Genomic DNA, 19,654 nt, shown 5'->3' with positions numbered 1-19,654 from the left:
GTTAACACAGAAAAAAGTCCTGCAACTCTCAAGATGTGCTGGGAGTTGCAGGACTTTTTTCTGTCTAAATATGCATGGGATTGCACCCTAAGTCAGCTTCATTAAGTGATTCATACAAGAGTGGAGAATGGTGCAGGGCTATTAATATAAAACATTGGGAGTTTAGGGGATTGAACCATGTGAGAGCAGGAGGCACAGAGATAGCCTGCTGTGAATATACTAACATTGGGTAGTGCTTTCCAAGTGGAAGATGCTAGGTTTCTTCTTTATCAATAATTTTACTGCAGGACTTCTATTTTAAGTGGAAGCTGTAGAGTGAAACATCACAATCCGTTTCCTGAATTGAAGGCAAATACTTCTCAGTGGTACAGCAGCTTGCTTTAGTGGTCTGTGTTGTATAGCTCTGCCTGTATGTCTGTCATACTCGGGTTTTAGAGCTGTGAAATTACAACTGAAAAGTGTTTACTTCTCTGTATCAAGATAACGCTCTGGTTGGTCTAGAAATATTGAAATAATATGTGATGTAGCTCTGTAGCGTGTCTGTGAGGTCCTCTAGAGTATCTGAATTATATTGAATCCCCAAATATTGTTGACCTCCTGTATTCAGTGTGTTGCGGAAATGTATTTGTGATTTTAAAAAATATATTAATAGTACTAGTAGGATTCATTTGCTGTCTCATTTAAGTATATATATTAGTCATTTTTATAATCTACCCGGGTGGTTTTGGAGGTTGTTCACACACGCACCCCTTAAGAGAAAAATGAAGGTGTCCAACATGCTATAAAATACCATTTGTCATGAGAGGATGATTAAAAGAGCCTTACATTGTCCTGGTTCTCACATAATGGCAATTCATAGGTTGTTTAACTCATGAGTTATTGGGGCTGTGTTTAAGTGAACACCCTGCTTCGCCGCCTCCTGGGTTGAGAAACTAGGTGCAAAGCGGAGCGCCCCGTTCCTGCATTGTTTGATGCAATGTCCGAATCTGGATCTCTGGTTTGTTGAAGGACAAGCAACCCAGAGCTTTAATCCAACATCAAAACATAGATTCAAACTCCGGGTTCTTTGTCCCTCAACAGCTCAGTCTTCTGGGTCCAGATGAGAAACTGGATGCAAAGTGGAAGTGGCAAACGGGTGTGAGGCGTTCCCGGCCTGTTTGAGAAATTGAACGGAAAACGAAAGTGGCATGCTCGCTTGTAGCCCTATTAACCCATGGTTTAAACAACCCATGGGTTGTCCTTATGTGCAAATTGAGCCTTCTCAATTTGTCCTCCTGCCAACTGCAGGCTTGTTGGCCACAGGTGGGCTTTTTTTCAGAAAAGGAGAAGAACCCAAATGGTCATTTGACTTAAAGGCAAGTGAAATTAGCCTCATCATGTCTCCTGCCAGCTGTGATTTTTCTTTTTCTTTTCCTAGATAGAAATCTCTTTGCTACATTCCTTACTTGGCTTAATGTCATAGCACTATAGTGTTGATTTATTTATTTACTGTATTTTTATCCTCTTCAGAATTTTTTGGCTTCCTATGGATGCAACGATAAGCCGAATCTCTGAGAATTCTAGTTTATCATTTATGAACGGCATGCTACCTGAACACCCCACACACACACACTTGGGTCCTTCCACCAGCAGGAGCAGCTAAACCAAGGATGCATAAACCCCAGCCTGCAGGTTTAATCTAGAGTTCTTTGGAATCCCTTTTTGCTTTAAAAAAACCCAAAGAATTCAGCAAAATCACCAAACTGGACCTCTTCACTGCTCAATTCTAATTCCAGATCATGTGTGAACTAGTTAAATAGCACAGGTCCCAATACAGACCCTGTTTACATCCCTCCACTGAGAGAACTGACCATTTATTCCTACTTTCTCTGCTTTAACCAATTACTTTTCCATAAGAGGGAAAAAGGAAAGGAAAGAAACCTCTTGTGCAAAGCACTTGAGTCATTGCTGACTCCTAGAGAGACGCCTGCTTTCGCTGACGTTTTCTTGGCAGACTTTGTAGCGGGGTGGTTCGCCATTGCCTTCCCCAGTCACAGTTACCTTTCCCCCAGCTAGCTGGGTCCTCATTTTACCGACCTCGGAAGGATGGAAGGCTGAGTCGACCTGAGCCGGCTGCTTGAGAACCAGCTTCTGCTGGGATCGAACTCAGGCCGTGGGGAGTTTCGGCTGCAGTAACTGCCACTTACCACTCTACATCACACGAGGCGTAAGAGGACCTCTCTGCTGATCTCATGACTGCTAAGTTTGCTTAAGGCCCAATCTTATGCATGTTTAGACAGGAAAAAAATCCTGAACTCCCACCATTCCAAGCAGTTGGCTGGGGAATGCCGGGACAGAAGACAGAAAAAAGTCTTATTTTTTTCTGTCTAAACATGCATAAGATTGAGCCCTGAGAAAAAAAAAAATCCTACATCTCACAAGCATGTGATTTTTTTTAATGTCTAAACATCCATAAGATTGCACCCTTTAAAAACCTACAAAATTTGTAATTCAATGAAAACCAAGAAACCTCCAGCCAAATTAGTGTTGATGTTAAGTGTGTCTTTGCACAAATTATAAAAACGAATTAGCACTAATAAAAATCATGATCATACATATGTTTAATTTGGAAGTCTCACTGTGGTCAATGGGATTTACTCCCAAATTTAGTGCACACAGTAGGATTATATCACACATACTTGAGAGTAACCCCCCTTGAGTTCAGAGACTCTTCTAAGTAGAAGAGTCACAGGAGTCAAGCTGCTGTTGTCTTCTCTGTTTTATCCTGGCTAGTGGCCAGTAGTCCACCTGTAAGGCTATGCACCCCACAATGCAGTGCAAGCACCGAAAAGCGAAAAAGGGGGGAAACCCAACCATTTCTGTTTATATGTACAGCAGCCTTCTTCAACTGGGCACCCTCTAGGTATTGTTGGACTACAACCCCCAGCCAGCATAGCTAGTGGCCATGCTGCCAGGGGATCATGAGAGTTGTACTCCAATCCAGTGGAGGCTGGTGGTTCCGATTTTGGTGGGGCTGTGAATCCATTCTGGGTTTCAGTCAGAACCAGCCAGGACTCTAAAGGAGCTGTGCAAGGTAGTATCCCCAAAATAGTTCAGCACCTTGGGCAGCTTCTTTAGAGTTTGGTTGGTTCTGACTGAAACCCAGAATGGATTCATAGCCCCACCGAAATCGGAGCCACCAGCCTCCGCTGTTCCAACCCCTCTAGGAGGCACATGGTTGGTTTTCAGTGACAAGACTTCTTCGATGGACCCAGCGCGGCCACCGTCCCTCAGACTCACAACAAACTAGGACTATGCCCGCTTAGGCTCGTTGACGGCGCAATGGCCTCTGGGAAATGTCGTTCTTCCCGTCGGGCAGTTCCCCGAAGGCAGCGCCGGCGGAGACTACGCGTCCCAGCATGCGCCGCGCCCGGCCCTCGCCGATAGCTCATGGAAGAAGAAGGCTTCTCAGCACCCCAGGCCAGCTGCTCGGTGCGGGTTACGGGGCTGCAGGACGCGAGGAGCTCCGGACCCGGCCGCCAGGGGAGGCCGCTCGTCCCGTGGCCCTGAGGCGGGCCCGAAGTGCCAGCAGCCGGTGGGTCGAAGCGGACGGGGGAGCGGCTCGAGGGGGCTTCGCCGCTGGCTGAGGCCTCCGGTCTCTGCTTCGTGCCTCACGACCGGCTCCCCCAATTTGTGACTCCAACACGGAGGGGGGGGTGGGGGGCGGCCGGCCTGAGCCTTCCCTCTCCGGTGGGGGCGATGGGGTGTGTGTTGAGGGGATCGAGCGCTTCTCCTCTGGGAAAGTTCCCTGCACGTAGAAAGCTAGCATGGCAGGGAGAAGGCTTTTGGAGCAGCCCTCCCCTGCCCCCTGCCCCCGTTTGCTAGTTTCCATTACGTGGGGAATTTGAACGTGCCACAAATAAATAAATTTGGCAGCTTACGGAAGGAAGGGGCTGTGGCTCAGCGACAGAGCCCATGCTTTGCATCTCCAGGTAGGGCTGGGAAAGGATCCTGCTTGAAACCCCGGAGAGCCACTTCCAGTCAGTGTTGGCGATACTGGCCTAGAGGGACCAAGGGGTCGGACTCAGGAGAAGGCAGCTTCCAATGTTGCTTACAGAGTTCGTGCGTTAGCCAGTGTGGGGTAGCAGCTAACTGATGTAAACCGCCCAGAGAGCTTCGGCTATGGGGCGGTATATAAATGTAATAAATATAAATAAATAAATAGATTAGTAATGGCAAGTCCTGGATTCAAATCCCCACTCAGTCTTGAAGTTCACTGGGTGACGATGGGACTGTCACTATCAGCGTATCCTACCTTACAGGGCTGTTGTGAGGCTAATAGGTAGGGGTCTGGGACAAGCTATGTATTTTCCCTTAAGCTCCTTGGGGGAAGAATGGGTTGTGAACGCAATGAATTAGTGTAGCGTTCTTTCTTGCCTCCTAGTTTTTGATGTGCAGGGATTTTTATTGTTTGCACGGAAGGCCTTTCAAATAATATTGAGCCCCACCATCTGTCTAAAGCTGCACAGCCTGCATATGGAATTAACACTGCAGTGAGAAATTGGATCCTATCAGTCAGCGTTTATAAGATTTCTTTGATCACGTTGAATGGAGGGAGATGAGGGGAAATGATGGCCAAATTATTGAAACAGGTTTCTGTGTACCTGTTAAATGCTACCTCCGCCCCCACCCCCTAAAGCAGATTAAAATCTCCCAATACTAGTCAGCTGCCTGTTCAGCTTTCTAGAAGGGTGTGATGTAGAGAGCAGGCAATGCTGGTGGTGGTCATTTTGCAATCAGGGATTCTGAGCATTATATTGCATAGACATTGAATGTGTGTGAATGATAGTATATGACAGAGGATGTTTGAAGGAAAATCTCAAAACAACACATTGTGACTCAGAAACAGCATTCACTAGAGTATATTTTGGAGCCACTTCAAGATAACTTAAGTCTACACGTAGCAGACCTTCTCCAGATGTTGCTGAATTAGAGCTCCCATTATTCCTGACCATTGGTCATGCTGGCCGGAGGTGATGAGAAATGTCATCTGACAACATCTGGGACCTTAAATTGGGAAAGGCTGCATTAAAACATAATGCGTGAAGTAGTCCTTAAGAGGGGTCAAAATTCAAGGAAATAGGAAGAAGAAAAACAATATTTCCTCTTCTTGCCCTTTCCCCCTGACCCTTTCTCACTTATCAGATGTTACTGGGAATCCTGTGGTTTTGTTTCCACTGAGATTGTAATCGTGTGGGCTTCACTATTTCAGATTTCAAGTGGAGGCTCACAGGACTAGATACTTCTCTGTACAAATTTTCTGCAAGTATCAAACTGGCATGTTGTGGAGAAAGCTAGATTAGGGTCCTTCTCTCTTGACATTTATTTTTCTCCGTGAAGGGTTTTGTCTTGGTTTTTCTTTTCTTTTTCTTTTTTACAGTCCAGATACATGAGACCTGAACCTTGTTCATTAACTTCTTACAGCTGATAGCTCTTCCTAATGGTTGAATAAAACCCCTACTTTCTCGCTGTGTCCTACAAGTCTCCTCCCCAGCAAAATTGAAGGCTCCTGCAGTTTCTATAGTTAAAAAGAAACTTTTCCCACTTTCTTTCATATATATACATATGCGTTTGCATGCACACACTTTCCAGTCTCTCTACTACATAAAGACAGATCACATTCTAGGTTTATATTTCCAAATATTAACAAGTGTTAGAAATTCCCATAACGCTCAGAAGGATGCATTAAAGGGGTGTGGGCGGATATTCTGTTTTGTTGCTGTTTATCCATCCTGACTGGAAATCTGATAACAAAATCAAAACCTTGTGTTAAAGAGAAATTAGCCAGTGTTCCTGAGGTATACCCCCTTGATTGCCAGTGTTCCCTGCTTCCTGGCATTTAATAGTATGTCATCAGCTTTTTTCTTGTTTAGTGCAGGCTTGCAAACCTGTATGCTGTTACCTTCACCTGCATAGCGATTTGGTTCATTTGTTTTGTAGTATTTCAATTGTGCTGAGACCCTTCCTTGCCTAATGTTTTCTTGTATGTGCTTCATTTGAATTTGTTAATGTGAAATGGATTTTTAAATCAACTTGTATTGCATGAGTTGGACATCTGCAACTAGTTGACATATTTATGGCCTGATCTTATGCATGTTTTACTTGAAAATAGGAAGCTGAACTTAATAGAAAACAATAACAAGAAAATAGTTTGCAGAAGTCGTGTGTCTCCCCCCCCCCCCCCCCCCCACGAACTGGAACTGAAACTAAACTTAAAATATCTTGCTTTTCATGAATCGGAACCAAAACTTAACCCCTGAACAACCCATACACTAATTCAAAAGAAGAATCCCAATAAAACAGAAGCTAGGAAGCTCTTCTGGAGTTCTTTAGAAAAAGGCTTCTCTTTCTCTGTCCTCCTACTTTAGAGAGGAAGGCAAAAAGAGAGAGAAAACTATTGAAAAAGAGGCAGGAGCAGAAGAAAGGGTTCTGAGATTGGTAGTTTTCCTGTCTCCTACGTTCACTTTGACCCAAGTACAAATTGCTTTTCTCAGATGAAGAAAAAGTTACTCTAGCAAAATTGTGGGGTAGCTTGAAATTTCTAGAGGTATTTCAGAATATGTGATTTACTCTTTCCTGTCTGAAATATCTGGCTTATTCAGATTTAATTATTCCTTGGAGTTTTTAGAATTGAAGGTAGCAAGAGACATTGGGGACTTAGCTGGACCTAAGGTTTATCCCAGGATCATCCCAGGGTTATCCCTGTTCATGTAAATGACACACAGGGGATCCCGGGAGCAGGCAGGGACGACACTGGGTCGATCCCGGGATAAACCTTAGGTCTAGCTAAGGCCTTGGTCAAAGCACAGCACAGAAACATATTGACTAGGTTCGTGCAACATGCTAACCCATACCCTGAACCCAGGACATTTTCTGCAAGGTGGCTTGAAACAACCCAGAACAAGCCAACAACAAACCATGGGTTCTCAAGGTGGATTGTTTGAGAAAAATAAACCTGTTGATCCCTGCCTGCATTCCTTTATCAGTAAGCCTCTCCATAAAACTGAAAATAAGTACACAAATTAGTGTGCTAGATAAAGTATGCCATTTTCAGCTTTCTGGTTTCTTCAACTGCAAGGCAAATCCCTCTGGAAACTCACAAGCAGAACATGGTGTAATACCCTGTTTCCCCGAAAGTAAGACATCCCCTGAAAATAAGACCTACTTCCAGTTTTGCCTCTTGCTGTAATATAAGGCATCCCCCCGAAAATAAGACCCTTTTTTGTTGTTCAACAGTAAATGTGTACCGTATTCTTCTTCATGGAAAAATAAGACATCCCCTGAAAATAAGACCTAGCGCATCTTTGGGAGCAAAAATTAATAAAAGACACTGTCTTATTTTCGGGGAAACATGGTAGCTTTTATTCCCAACATCTGATACGTAGAGGTATGCTTCCTCTGGACTTAATGGTTCAGTTCAGCTGCAATGACTAATAACTTTTGTTAGACCTCTCCTTCATGCATTTGTCTAATCATATTTTTTTTTAAAAAAAATCCATTGTTATATATACTAATAGTGAACTCTGGTTGAGTTATGAGGGTTTTGTAGCCGATGCAGGGCCACAAGAGGGAGGTATCAGCATGTTCAGAGCAACCCCACATTTCGCAGATACACACACACACCACAGAGCAGGAACATTGCAAGCTACAACATTTTGTTGCAGGTCCCACTTATCCTATCTATTGATAGTGAACTCATTTCCCTGATGCTCCTCTTTAGATAACACAAACAGTCCCATCCATGCACAACAGGGAGGAATCAGCAAGCTTTGGCAAACCTCACGATTTGAAGAAGTACCCCCCCCACACACACACAAACACCTCTTAAGGGTGTGTGTCTCAAAACAGTCCAACAAGAACTGAGCTTCTTCAATGGTGACAGAATGCTGAGTTTTGATGCACTTAACTCTGCAACCTTGTATGAGCTGGTGTTTATCATCACATCTTTTACTTCCGTCTCTGAATGCTGTAATCTCACTTTTCTTGGGTATCTTTTAACAGTTTAATTTCCTTTAGCCCATCCTTGGTATGTTTTTGAGCAAGCCCTCTTTCACTTCACAATTACCCCATTCCTGATATTTGAGTTTCACATTTTCTGAGCAAGGACCTGCAGATTTTATGAACCTTGTAAATAACTCCATGAAAGTTGCTCATCTAGCTGTCCGGAGTAAAGACACGGTGACACCTTGTCAGCTTGGATTGAAGGGAAGAGCCATCACCTTTCAGTTTCCAGCAGCTTCCTTGTCTGATTGCCTATAGGCAATTCTATAGGTACTCTAGTTAGTGGTATTTTTGCATGGTCATACTGGACCTAATACACCAATTTTAATTGTAATAGTGTTGCAGACAAACACAACCTGTGTTGTTGAAGGTAAAGGATGTTTTATGTCCACTTTATTTATATGTATTCATCTATACTACAGTTATATATCACCTTTCTGCCAATGCACTCCTTATAGTTCATAAGTTTAAAATTACAATTTAATAGACGTGACGCAAACGGGACAGGGAGTGAGGAGTAAAACAAATTCAGAGATCCAGCTGTTTTATATTATGATAGAGTTGCAGGAGCTTGTTGATCCCAGCAGAGTTGATGGTGGGAGATCTCACCGTCTTGCCTCTGCCTCAGAAACAGCCGATGGAATAGCTGCTGCTGTGACACTTTTTTTTTTAATATGCAGGATGGTGGTGATGCAGGGATACATTCCACTAGCTGTCAGGAGAGTTTTACTTGAGTAACTGGTGACTGTAGTTTATAGGACTGTCAATATCTTTTTCAAGATTTTAATCCCAGAATGTCTGCCTTATTCATTGCATGGGATCTGGGCTTATATGTGTGGGGAATTGTGTTGCTATGTATAAATGTACTAGTTCCTAGTGGCTGAAGATTTAATGAAGCCCCAGATGTTCTACTAGTTCATAAAGAATTCCTGCTATACCTTGAATTCCTGCTATACAAGCAGGATTGCATTGCAGATTGTTATCAGCTAGCAGTTTGTCAGTATATTAACTTAGAAAATGTTTGATTTATGTAATCATTGTATGTTTCTCTTTACAGACTTCATTGGTTCTTTTCTTCTTTTAACCAGCAAAAAACGAATCTTGGCTAAATCAGCTTTGGCCTTATTTTGTCTATCCAAAATGGAGTACAGGACACAGCTATTGAATCCTGAGTGACGGCATCCTTTACTCAAAAATGGAGAAAAAACGTAGAAAGAAATGAGCCTGTTTACTAGGCTTCAGCGGAAAAGACCATGAAGGCAAGACTTCTGCTTATCTTGGACAAAATATTAAGACTGTCCACTTAAAAAGGCACCATTTTCTGAAACCAAAAAAAAAAAGCATGAGAGAGAACTGATTCATGGAGAGGCAACATATGAATTGAATCCATGGAATTTGGGGGATGAAACCATATTCTTTCATGACCATGAGGCTTGCAAACATCTGGTTGTTTCTGACTGCAGTCTTACTCTGTGGCAAACAGCACCTGGGGACCAGACTGGGGAATTCTTCTCACGAAAGCCACCTTTGTCCTGAATGCTCTCGTCTCTCACTGAAAGTGGAATTCTCTTCAACAGTAGTGGAGCACGGTAATGAATCTATAATTCATGTTGGATTTTACTCTAGTCCTTGGAAAGTGCTGAAGCCTTCCGTTCTGCCTTGAAAAAATAAAAGTACAGTAGAAGGTTGGCTGTTAGTGTTATTTATTTATTTGATTTATGTTCTGCCATTCCTCGCAAGGAACCCAGAGTGAAGTGGCTGCCTCAGGAAGCTGGCTTTGCTTTTCCTGAAAGTGCAGCGATTTGTTAACTATTTAATTGTGTTGTATTTTTACTCCCAGGCTGAGGTGTTTGTTGGATTTTATGACAAAATAACTTGGGTAGCGCTATGACAAAATAACGTGGCGCTATGACCTTGACGTGCGTGTTGGATGCCATTTGCTATTCTGCCTCAGGTAGCAGCATGTCTTGAACCCACCTTGGCTCTATTGTGGTACATTGGAAGGCACCACTGCAAGCCATTGTGATGAATATGAACTAGAGTAGTTCCTAACCATGGAGAACATTCTGTACTGAAGTCTCTGCTGACACTCTGAGCATTTGCTGCAGAGCCGTGTGTGTCATGGAGTGTTCTGCAGCATGCTTGAGAGCACACATTCTGTTCATGTGGAGTCCGGCTCACTGTTAGGTTTCACCATCATATCATGTGAACTGAGAACATGGCCTGGAACACACCCAGCACTCCCCTGCATCAGCACATTGTAGCAAAATTATTATTATTATTATTATTAGTAGTAGTAGTAGTAGCAGCAGGGTGGATTTGATTTAACTCATGATTTAAATCACAATTTAAATCACTACTCAGAAAGACTCAATTTAATCATGTGACTTCCCCCCCTCCCCAAAAAGTGCACTCTGTTCATTGAATTTTTTGAAACTTAGCACTTAAGAGGTAAGGGGTTGGTTCTGTGTACATAGATTTGCAAAGGAACAATGGGATTGTGATCTCTGCGGACACAAATGCACAGTTTTGAGAACTGAAACCAAGCATCTGTGATAATATCTTCTAGATAGAAAAATTGCCCAGTAATCTTTCAGAAACCTCTGGAAGAGCATGACATTGTGAATGGATTAATGGAATTCATTTACCCAAAAATTTAAACAGTGCATGAATATACAGCCTCATGCTACATAATTAAAAACTAATCCTTATTTCATGATGAATAACCTTTGGACTATAATGTATCTTAAATAGAAAACTATCTTTAGTTAGATTTTCCCCCTCAAAAAGCATTTTATTAAAAAAACCGATTTAAATTTTAAAAAAATCCGATTTAAATTTTAAAAAATCCGATTTAAATTTAAAAAAAATCTGATTTAAATTTAAAAAACTGTTTTCTTTAAAAATAATCAATTGATTTTTATCCACCCTGAGTAGTAGTAGCAGTAGTAGTAGTGGTGTTATCATTTTTGAAGCCATTTGTGTGTATTAACAGAACAGTGGGATAGAAATTATAAATAAAAAGAATTAGATCCATTGCTACCCTCCCTTTTTGTTTAGGGTGGTATATTAGATTTCCCCCTACCACTTCATTTTTATATCCACAAAAACCCTGTGAGGTAAGTTAGGCTGAAATATAGCGACTGGCCACGTTTATCCAGTAAGTATCCTGGCTGAGGAAGGATTTGAACCTGGGTCTCTCCAGTCCACTGACCACCGCACGTTACTGAAGTCTCCAGCCTCAGATGCTCTGAAGTAGAGGAGCAGATTCAAAATGTGAATTCAAGCTAATAAGTTAATATTGTCTTGATCAGCAATAGTTTATATATAGTAATAGCAAACTCATTCTCCGATTGCCTTTCCTCATGGACCCAACCAACCACACCCATAAACAAACGGGAGGTAACCTCATGCCAGAGGTATATAGAAGAATAAAACCTATTTAGAAAAAATACCTAAGGGAGCAAAAAGAGAGAGCCCCGGACAACCCATGAGCATGACCAGGGAAAGCAATTGCTGACAGTCTGCAAGGAGGGGAGGCAGGCACCCCAAAAATTTAGCAGGATGCAGAATGGAATATCCTGGAAAAAGGCAGGGCTGATTGACTGCAACACTGAACTGGAGAACTCCACACTACAGTGTTTAGTGGCTGGTCCCACTTCTTTGTCTGCAGAATTTAGAACATGCTTTCCCTCCAGCTGAGTGCCTTATAGTCATTCAAACACATAATCATAAAACCACATTAAAAATACACACTTTTAAGAATGTTTACAATGAAGCACTGATTCATTGCTGCCTTTTCATTTAAAATGCAAGAATAACAATTCCAGCATCTGAAGGCTATCTGTAGGATTGCTGGAAAAGAAGCATGTCTATCCCTTTTTTTTAAAAAAAGCAATTATTACAACAATGTCTGGCTGAATTCTTGGAAGTTCCAGAGGTGTAGTTGTATTTGATTACTGCAGCAAAAACAACACCGTGTCTTGTGGTACCTTAAAGTGGACTATAATCCTATATAGTTGTATATAGTTGTATATATAGTCAACATCAGGTTGAGTAACAAAACCTCTCCAAGTGAGCCAGAGGACTGCAGTGGGCGGTTGCTGTGGTGGGAGCAGGTGGAAAATAGAGGGTCTTGGATCAAGAGCACTACTGTGATGCAATTGCATCTGCATTTGCTGCTGCTCCAACTTTTGCTAAATCTACCAAGAAGGTATCAGCCAGTCTTTCGGATGAAATATGGGCCCTTTGCCCAGGGAGATGGTTGTCATTCAGCCCAGCTTTGTGTGCAGCAGTGATAGGCTTTCATTTTTGTTCCTAAATGGCCAAAGAGGTGTTGCGGGATTAGGCAAGGAACTTGTAACACCCAAATTGTGAGACTAATTATTTCTACACACCTCTGAATCTTTTATAGCAGGCCTTGTTTAAAAGTTTTTTGAGACTGTTTTAAAGTATGGTAGAATTGGAAATATATTTTGAAGCTTGGTTACTTTTTTTTTTAAGAGTTTATATCTTGCCTCCTTGAAAGCTTGAGTCAATTTATATCTTTTTGCTGGGTGAATTAACTATGGGATTATTAGCAACCTGTGAGATTCTATCATCTGTGAATTCACCCTGTTGTCTCTGATCACATCCTGTATGACGTGCATGCTCTGTGTTTCATTAGCCAAAGCTTCTGAATGCTCATCTTTTAAATCTATTTTACATTTTCTTTTCTTTATTATTTTGTTATATATTTCCTTTGAACTTGCCTTATCTAATGTGTGTTGATCCTTCTTGCAGAATATATTGTAGCTTTCAATGGCTACTTTTCAGCCCAAGCAAGAAGCAAATTTATTTCAAGGGCACTGAAGAGTAGTGACATCGAGAACTGGAGGATTGTACCCCGTAACAACCCAGCCAGTGACTACCCCAGCGATTTTGAGGTGATCCAAATCAACGAGAAACAGAAAGATGGAGTGCAGACACTTGAAGACCATCCCAACATCAAACGAGTTACCCCCCAAAGGAAAGTCTTTCGCTCGCTCAAGTATACTGAAAGTAAGTCCATTCATTCATTTCTGCCAAAAATTGGGCAATCATTATATTACTGAAACCTTTCTGGTATTCTGCTGCTTCTCAATTACTCTAATTTTCAAGAAAAAAAATTTGTTGGCTTTGTTCACACACAGTGGTAGCCCAGGGTAAAGAACTAATGGGTGAGCGGATGTGGCTCAATTGCTGACTCTGGTTCAAACTACCAGCAGGGGCAGCTAAACAAGCCAGAAACACTCCATCCATGGTTTGTTTAGCAACCGGAAACTTCAACTGGTACAAAACAGGGCAACACGTTTACTAACAGGGATTGGACAACGAGATCGCATTACGCCCGTACTTTTCCACTTCACTGGCTGCCAGGCCAGGTCCAGGCCCAATTCAAAGTGCTGGTATTAACATTTAAAGCCCTAAACGGCTTGGGGCCAGGCTATCTGAAGGAACGTCTCCTCCCATATGTACCTGCCTGGACCCTAAGGTCATGCTCAGGGTTCCTTCTTCGTGAGCCCCTGCCAAAGGAAGTAAGGCAGGTGGCTACCAGGAGGAGGGCCTTCTCTGCTGTGGCACCCCAGCAGTGAACCTCCCAGGGAGCTTCGGCTATTGGGCGGTATAAAAATGCAATAAATAAGTTACATCTGAGCCCAGAATTCTGGCTTATTTCTCCCCCCCACTGCCTCCATCCCACACCCCGACAAACCATACTTGAAACCCAGGGTTTATTCTGGGGTCCCAACTCTTTCTTGTCTTTCCATGATGCTGGCTTGCTCTTGGTAACCCAGTGCAAATTAGGCCTTTGTCCTTTCATTATGCTCTGAGCATCCTGAAGAACCACACTGCAGGCAACCTGTACTCCAGATTGTGATCCATTTACTCGTTAAAGTTCCCCACTCCTGCAGTAAACCATTAGGAACCACGGACAGCTGAATCTGGCCCTATCTGCATTGCCCATCCTCATTCCATTTCTTGGTCACACTGGAGTGCAGCAGAATGTTGATTATATATTTATAATTTTATATTTATATATGTCTATATATGTGTGTGTATCTGTGCGAGCGCATGCGCGTACATGAGATGCTGCTTAGTACATGAATAACATGATTTGTTAACACTTAAAAAAATATTTCCAAATACCTAGCCGATCCGGCATTTCCCTGCAATGATACCCGATGGACACAAAAATGGCAGTCATCTCGTCCCCTGAGAAGAGCAAGTTTGTCATTGGGATCTGGATTTTGGCATGCGACAGGCAGGCACTCAAGCAGGCGTTTGCTGAGAGCCATACCTCGGCAGGTCGCTCAAACACTTCAGGCGGACGTGCTCTGGCAAATGGGTTTTACAGGTATTCTTGAATTTGTGGAAATTATGAATAGCATTCATAACCATGGAGAGAATATGGCTGATCCCTTGAGTAGATCACCACACGGCTTGGCATAAGTTGTTTTTTCCAACATGATGATTTGGTTATGCGAATGACAGTTCTATGAACAGAAAGTATATGCCCAAAGTCGCCTTCAGAGGCTTAAGATAGCATATACCATAAACTTAAACTGGTTAAATAGTTATCTCTCCATAGAGAACCCAAGGAATTGCAGATCTTGTAATATTAAAATTGAAATTCCTGAGATTCCATATGGAAGCCGTGACAGTTGACATAAAATCACTATATTTCAGCTTTCTCCAACCAGATGTGTTGGACTGCAACTCCTCTAATTAGCAGCCAACATGGCCATGTCTGGAAGTTATGGGAGTTGCAGTCCCACATATGTGGGGGCACCAGATTGGAAAAGGGTGCCTCCAGAAATCAATTCTTGTGAAATATTACCTGGGGGAAATATTTTGATCTTTGATGGAGCTACAAAGTTGCTCAAGTATTTAAGCTGTAATGCACACATCAGAAAGCAAAATCAGAAAGCGTCAGAAAGTCAAAATCAAAGAATCACAAAGTTAATTTATCTTAGCATGACATTTGACTGTTTATCCTGTATAGATATTTATACTCTTTTCAAAAATACTAGCACTTAACATGGAAAGAGAGTTTAATATTTAATTATGTTCACACTATGAAACAGTAATAATCCCTTAAATTAGAATTTACTGAACTGTTTGTAATACGCTTGTTTTTGTAGACTCAGTGAAATTATGTAAATTTATTATTCCTTTGCATTAGTAAGCTTCATTATTATTATTATTATTATTTATTTATATAGCACCATCAATGTACATGTTACTTGCTAGACCGTTAGGAAGAATAAATATTTTAATGAGCATTTTGCAGCTTCTGTATCCATGTGCATGCAGGAATATGTCTTAAGCATATGTCTTATGCACACGCTTGTCTATAATTTAATAAACCACTTTCTGTGCACATAGGTGCTGGGGTAAGAGTGGCTGTCTTTGATACTGGACTGAGCGAGAAACATCCACACTTCAAAAATGTAAAAGAGAGGACAAACTGGACTAATGAGAGAACCTTGGATGATGGTGAATTTCATGCTTTCATTTACAGGGTTTGCTTTGCTCAAACTGAATTCTCAGTTGTGTGTTGCAGCACATAATTGATCTAATCCTGCAAGGCCTTGAGGACTTTCAAATTTCCTTCAGCCCAAAGACTGTGATTAGGCCCTGGTGTTTTAAATTAGATTTTTGTATCATAATCTATTTCTCTGTGCAGTTAATTTTGTAGCTCAGTTTTGGATGCACATGCATCTATTTGTGAATATTTAAGTCATTATCCAACCATTAGTGGAACCTTAAATGTATGTAAATCCAGGAGTTTATCACAACACTTTTAAACTCTCTTGCTTCTTCCTCCCTCCCTGGTTTGGGCCAATCTGAGATTTTCCTTTAAACCTGATTGAAACTATGGTTTGTAGTTGCCCTGCAAACCAGGATTAGAAACTATGGTTTAATCCTGGTTCGCAGAAGAAGTGCAAACCATAGTTTGCTGGTTCAGATGCAATGACAATTTAGGACTTGGTGCAAACCAGAAAGAGAGGAAGTTGCAATATGCAAGGGGAGGTTCAAGCCCTAAACCTTGGCTTGGATTTACTGCTGTAATAGCTGTGTTCCAGCCTTAGATCAGTAGGATTTTTTTCTGGTTGATATCAGTATGGTAATATTTTGTTGAAACATTTGAACCATCCTTGCAATTAAAAAAGCAGATGACTATCAACCCTTTCACTTGAGCAAGCCACTTATTTTTTTTTTTATTAAATTTTTATTCATTTTCAACACTATATAAACATAGATAAACATTACCAAAATATAACTGAAACAAAACACAATAAGAAAAAGAAAAACATCAAATATCTGCTGCATACATATTGAATGATTGTTGAGTACAAATATCAAAAACTATTACATATACCTTATCATACTACAACATCTTCGTTCTTAACATAAAAGTGCACCCCCCACCTCGGGATCATTCTTGAGTCCAAAATCTAATCGTTTCTTCTGCTGGTGGTTTCCCACTTCCCTTAGTAAACACAAACACTAGGAACTGTTTCCAAATTCCTTCGAACTCATTTATTTTAGTTACGCCTTTTCTCCACTTAATATTACATGTCAGTTTATCATTAATGGCTATGTCCCATACTTCTTTGTACCATTCCTCAATAGAATATTCCCCTTGAATCTTCCAGTTCCTAGCTACCATCAGTCGTGCTGCAACCAACAAATTCGATATCAGCTCTATAGTTCCTTTTCCACACTTTATATCTTCAAATAGTGACAGCAATGCTATTTTTGGTGTTTGTTCTATTTTCATTCCCACTATTTCTTCAATTTCTGAGAACACCATCTTCCATAATCTTTGTACATATTTGCATTGCCACCACATATGTAAATACGTTCCTTTTTCCCCACAACCTCTCCAACAATTTGCTGAATGTTGATCACTTATCTTATTCAATCTAACCGGGGTTAGGTACCACCTCCATAGGATTTTAAAATAATTCTCCTTTATTCTTACTGATAAACTTCTCAACACTCTTTGTTTCCATAGTCCCTCCCAGCTCTGTCGCCCTATTTGTATCTTCAAATCTGATTCCCAAACCATTTTCTCTGTATTCTCTCTAAACTCCTTCTCTAACAATATTTTATATATTTCACTCATTAATCCTTTTGAAACTATACTCCCTCCTTTCCCTTCCTCCTTACTTACTACTAATTCTTCAAACCTCGTCATCTTTCTGCACATTCTATTATCTTTAATCCACTTTTTATTCCATTGCTCTAATTGACCATATTCTAGCCAAGATAGCTTCTTCTCCTTTAACAAATTTTCCATATCCTCTCTTGTTTTAATATCTCTTACCCAATCCTTTAATCTTATTTTATTTTTCTCTTTTAATATTTTACATAATCTACCCTTTAGATCCTCTGGGAAATTCTTTAACATTATTATCGGTGCTAAGGGAGAGTTGCTCGGAAGCAGCTTCCCTTTAAATTTACTCCAAATTTCCCATTGAGTCCTCAGGAGTGGATTATCTATACTTCCAACCCACTTTCTTCCTCCGTCTTTAAAAAAAACATTCTCCAAATTCATCTCTACCTTATTTATGGTTTTTTCTTCCATCCAATATAAATCTCCTACTCCCATAATTGCTTCTACAACATGTCTTAATCTATTTGCTACGTAGTATAATTTTATGTTTGGGAGACCCATTCCCCCCTTTTTTTGGCTTAGGTACCAATTATTTTTATTCACTCTTGCTCTCTTTTCTCCATTACAATATTTATTAATAATATTTTGCCAACTTTTTATCTCGGTTTCTGATATTTTTATAGGTAACATTCTAAATACAAAATTAATTTTAGCTAATATCTTCATTTTTATTAAGGCTATTCTTCCGAACCAAGATAAATTTAATCTTTTATATTTCTCCAATTTCTCTAATACCTCTTTCTTTAACCTCGTTAAATTTTCCTTTTCAAGATTCTCTAAATTTTTTGTAATTTTAATTCCCAAATATTTAATCTCATTCTTAACTTTCAATTCCATTCCCTTAAATTCCCAATCCTTTTCTTCCTTCTTGGTATAGTTAAACAACATCATCTCTGATTTAGACCAATTTATTTTTAACCCTGTAATTTCCTCAAATTCCCTCAACTGATATTTAATTCTTTCTAACTTTCTTAATGGATTCTTAATGGTCAATAAAGTGTCATCCGCAAACATGTTTAACTTTATTTCCCTTACCTCTCCAATTCCTTCTAACTCTTCATCCTCCCTTAGTGCCTTCGCCAAAACTTCCATAACCATTACAAACAGGACCGGCGAGAGCGGACATCCTTGTCTTGTTCCTCTGGCTAGTCGTATCTTTTCAGTAAGTCCGTCATTTACCACCACTACCGCCGTATTTTGGGAATATAGCTGTTCTATTACATTTTTAAATTTATTTCCAAATCCCAATTTATCTATAATACTCTTTAGTGCCTGCCAGCTCACACAATCAAAAGCTTTAAAAATATCTAATGCCATAATACCTGCCTTAATATTTGCTTTTTTTATTACATTTATTACATTTAAAACTCTACCCACTAAATTATGCATATGCCTTCCTACCACAAACCCACATTGATCTGCTCCTATATATTCTGCCAAAAATTTATTTAGCCGTTTGGCCATAATAGATGTAAAAATTTTAGCATCCTGATTTATTAAAGAAATAGGTCTATAAGAATCGGGATTAGTCAAATCTTTATCTGGTTTTGGGATCAGAATTATCACTGAATGTTCCCATGATTCAGGTATCTTCTCTCCTGATAATATCCTATTATAAAGTTCCATTAATTTTGGAACTAAACAGTCTTTGAAGACCTTATAATATTCTGGACCCAAACCATCTGCTCCCGGTGATTTACCAACTTTTAACTTATCAATAACCTCTTCAACTTCTCTTTGAGTTATTACTGACTCCATTAACTCCTTATATTCTAATTTTATTCCCTTCTTTATAAACCTTCCAATATACTCCTCCACCTTTTCTTGTTGACTTTCTTTACCCTTATACAATTCCTGATAGAATTCCTGAAAAATTTTTATTTTAGCTTTCATTGCATGACAATAATTCCCTCGGCTATCTTTCAACGTTTCTATCCCATTCCTCCCTTTTTCTTTTTGTGTGAGCTTGGCAAGCAACCTCGAGTTCTTATCACTGTTTTCAAAATATTCCCTTTTCATATACATTAAATTCTTTTGAATCTCTTCTATATTTAAATTTTCTAATTGTTTCTTCTTAGCTTGTATTTCCACTAATTTATATTTATCTTTAACTCGCCAATATCTTTCCTCCAAGTTTTTAATTTCTATCTCTAACTTTTCCTGTTCTGCACGTTGTTGTCTTTTTAAACTACATGTTTCTCTAATACAGATTCCTCTTGCTACAGCCTTCATGGTGTCCCAAATGACTGACCCAGCTGTTCCTCCTTTTTCATTAATTTCCCATGACTCCGACAGTTCCTTCCGAATTTTATCTACTATTTTATTATATTTCAATATCTTTGTATTCAGCTTCCATCTATATGCCTCTTTATAATCTTTCTTAACTGTAAATTCTAGACTTAACAAGGCATG

At 40.3% G+C, this 19,654-nt stretch overlaps 1 protein-coding gene across 2 annotated transcripts in view; it reads left to right on the top strand.

Moving 5' to 3' along the window:
* The first annotated feature begins 3,449 nt into the window (after positions 1–3,449).
* Positions 3,450–19,654, top strand: part of MBTPS1 (membrane bound transcription factor peptidase, site 1) — a 50,102-nt gene continuing 33,897 nt past the window's right edge. The window contains exons 1-5 of one of the 2 annotated variants that reach the window (XM_063141499.1): positions 3,450–3,574; positions 9,098–9,629; positions 12,823–13,080; positions 14,210–14,413; positions 15,445–15,555. In XM_063141499.1, coding sequence (XP_062997569.1) covers positions 9,443–9,629; positions 12,823–13,080; positions 14,210–14,413; positions 15,445–15,555 — 760 coding nt within the window. In that variant the 5' untranslated portion in view covers positions 3,450–3,574; positions 9,098–9,442. The remainder of the gene's footprint in view (positions 3,575–9,097; positions 9,630–12,822; positions 13,081–14,209; positions 14,414–15,444; positions 15,556–19,654) is intronic. The other variant, XM_063141498.1, reaches the window with a different exon arrangement.

The sequence above is a fragment of the Elgaria multicarinata genome, chromosome 14 (assembly GCF_023053635.1).
Source record: "Elgaria multicarinata webbii isolate HBS135686 ecotype San Diego chromosome 14, rElgMul1.1.pri, whole genome shotgun sequence".
Lineage (NCBI taxonomy): Eukaryota > Metazoa > Chordata > Lepidosauria > Squamata > Anguidae > Elgaria > Elgaria multicarinata.
The sequence above is the reverse complement of the archived record's forward strand: the minus strand, read 5'-3'. Positions and strand labels throughout refer to the sequence as shown.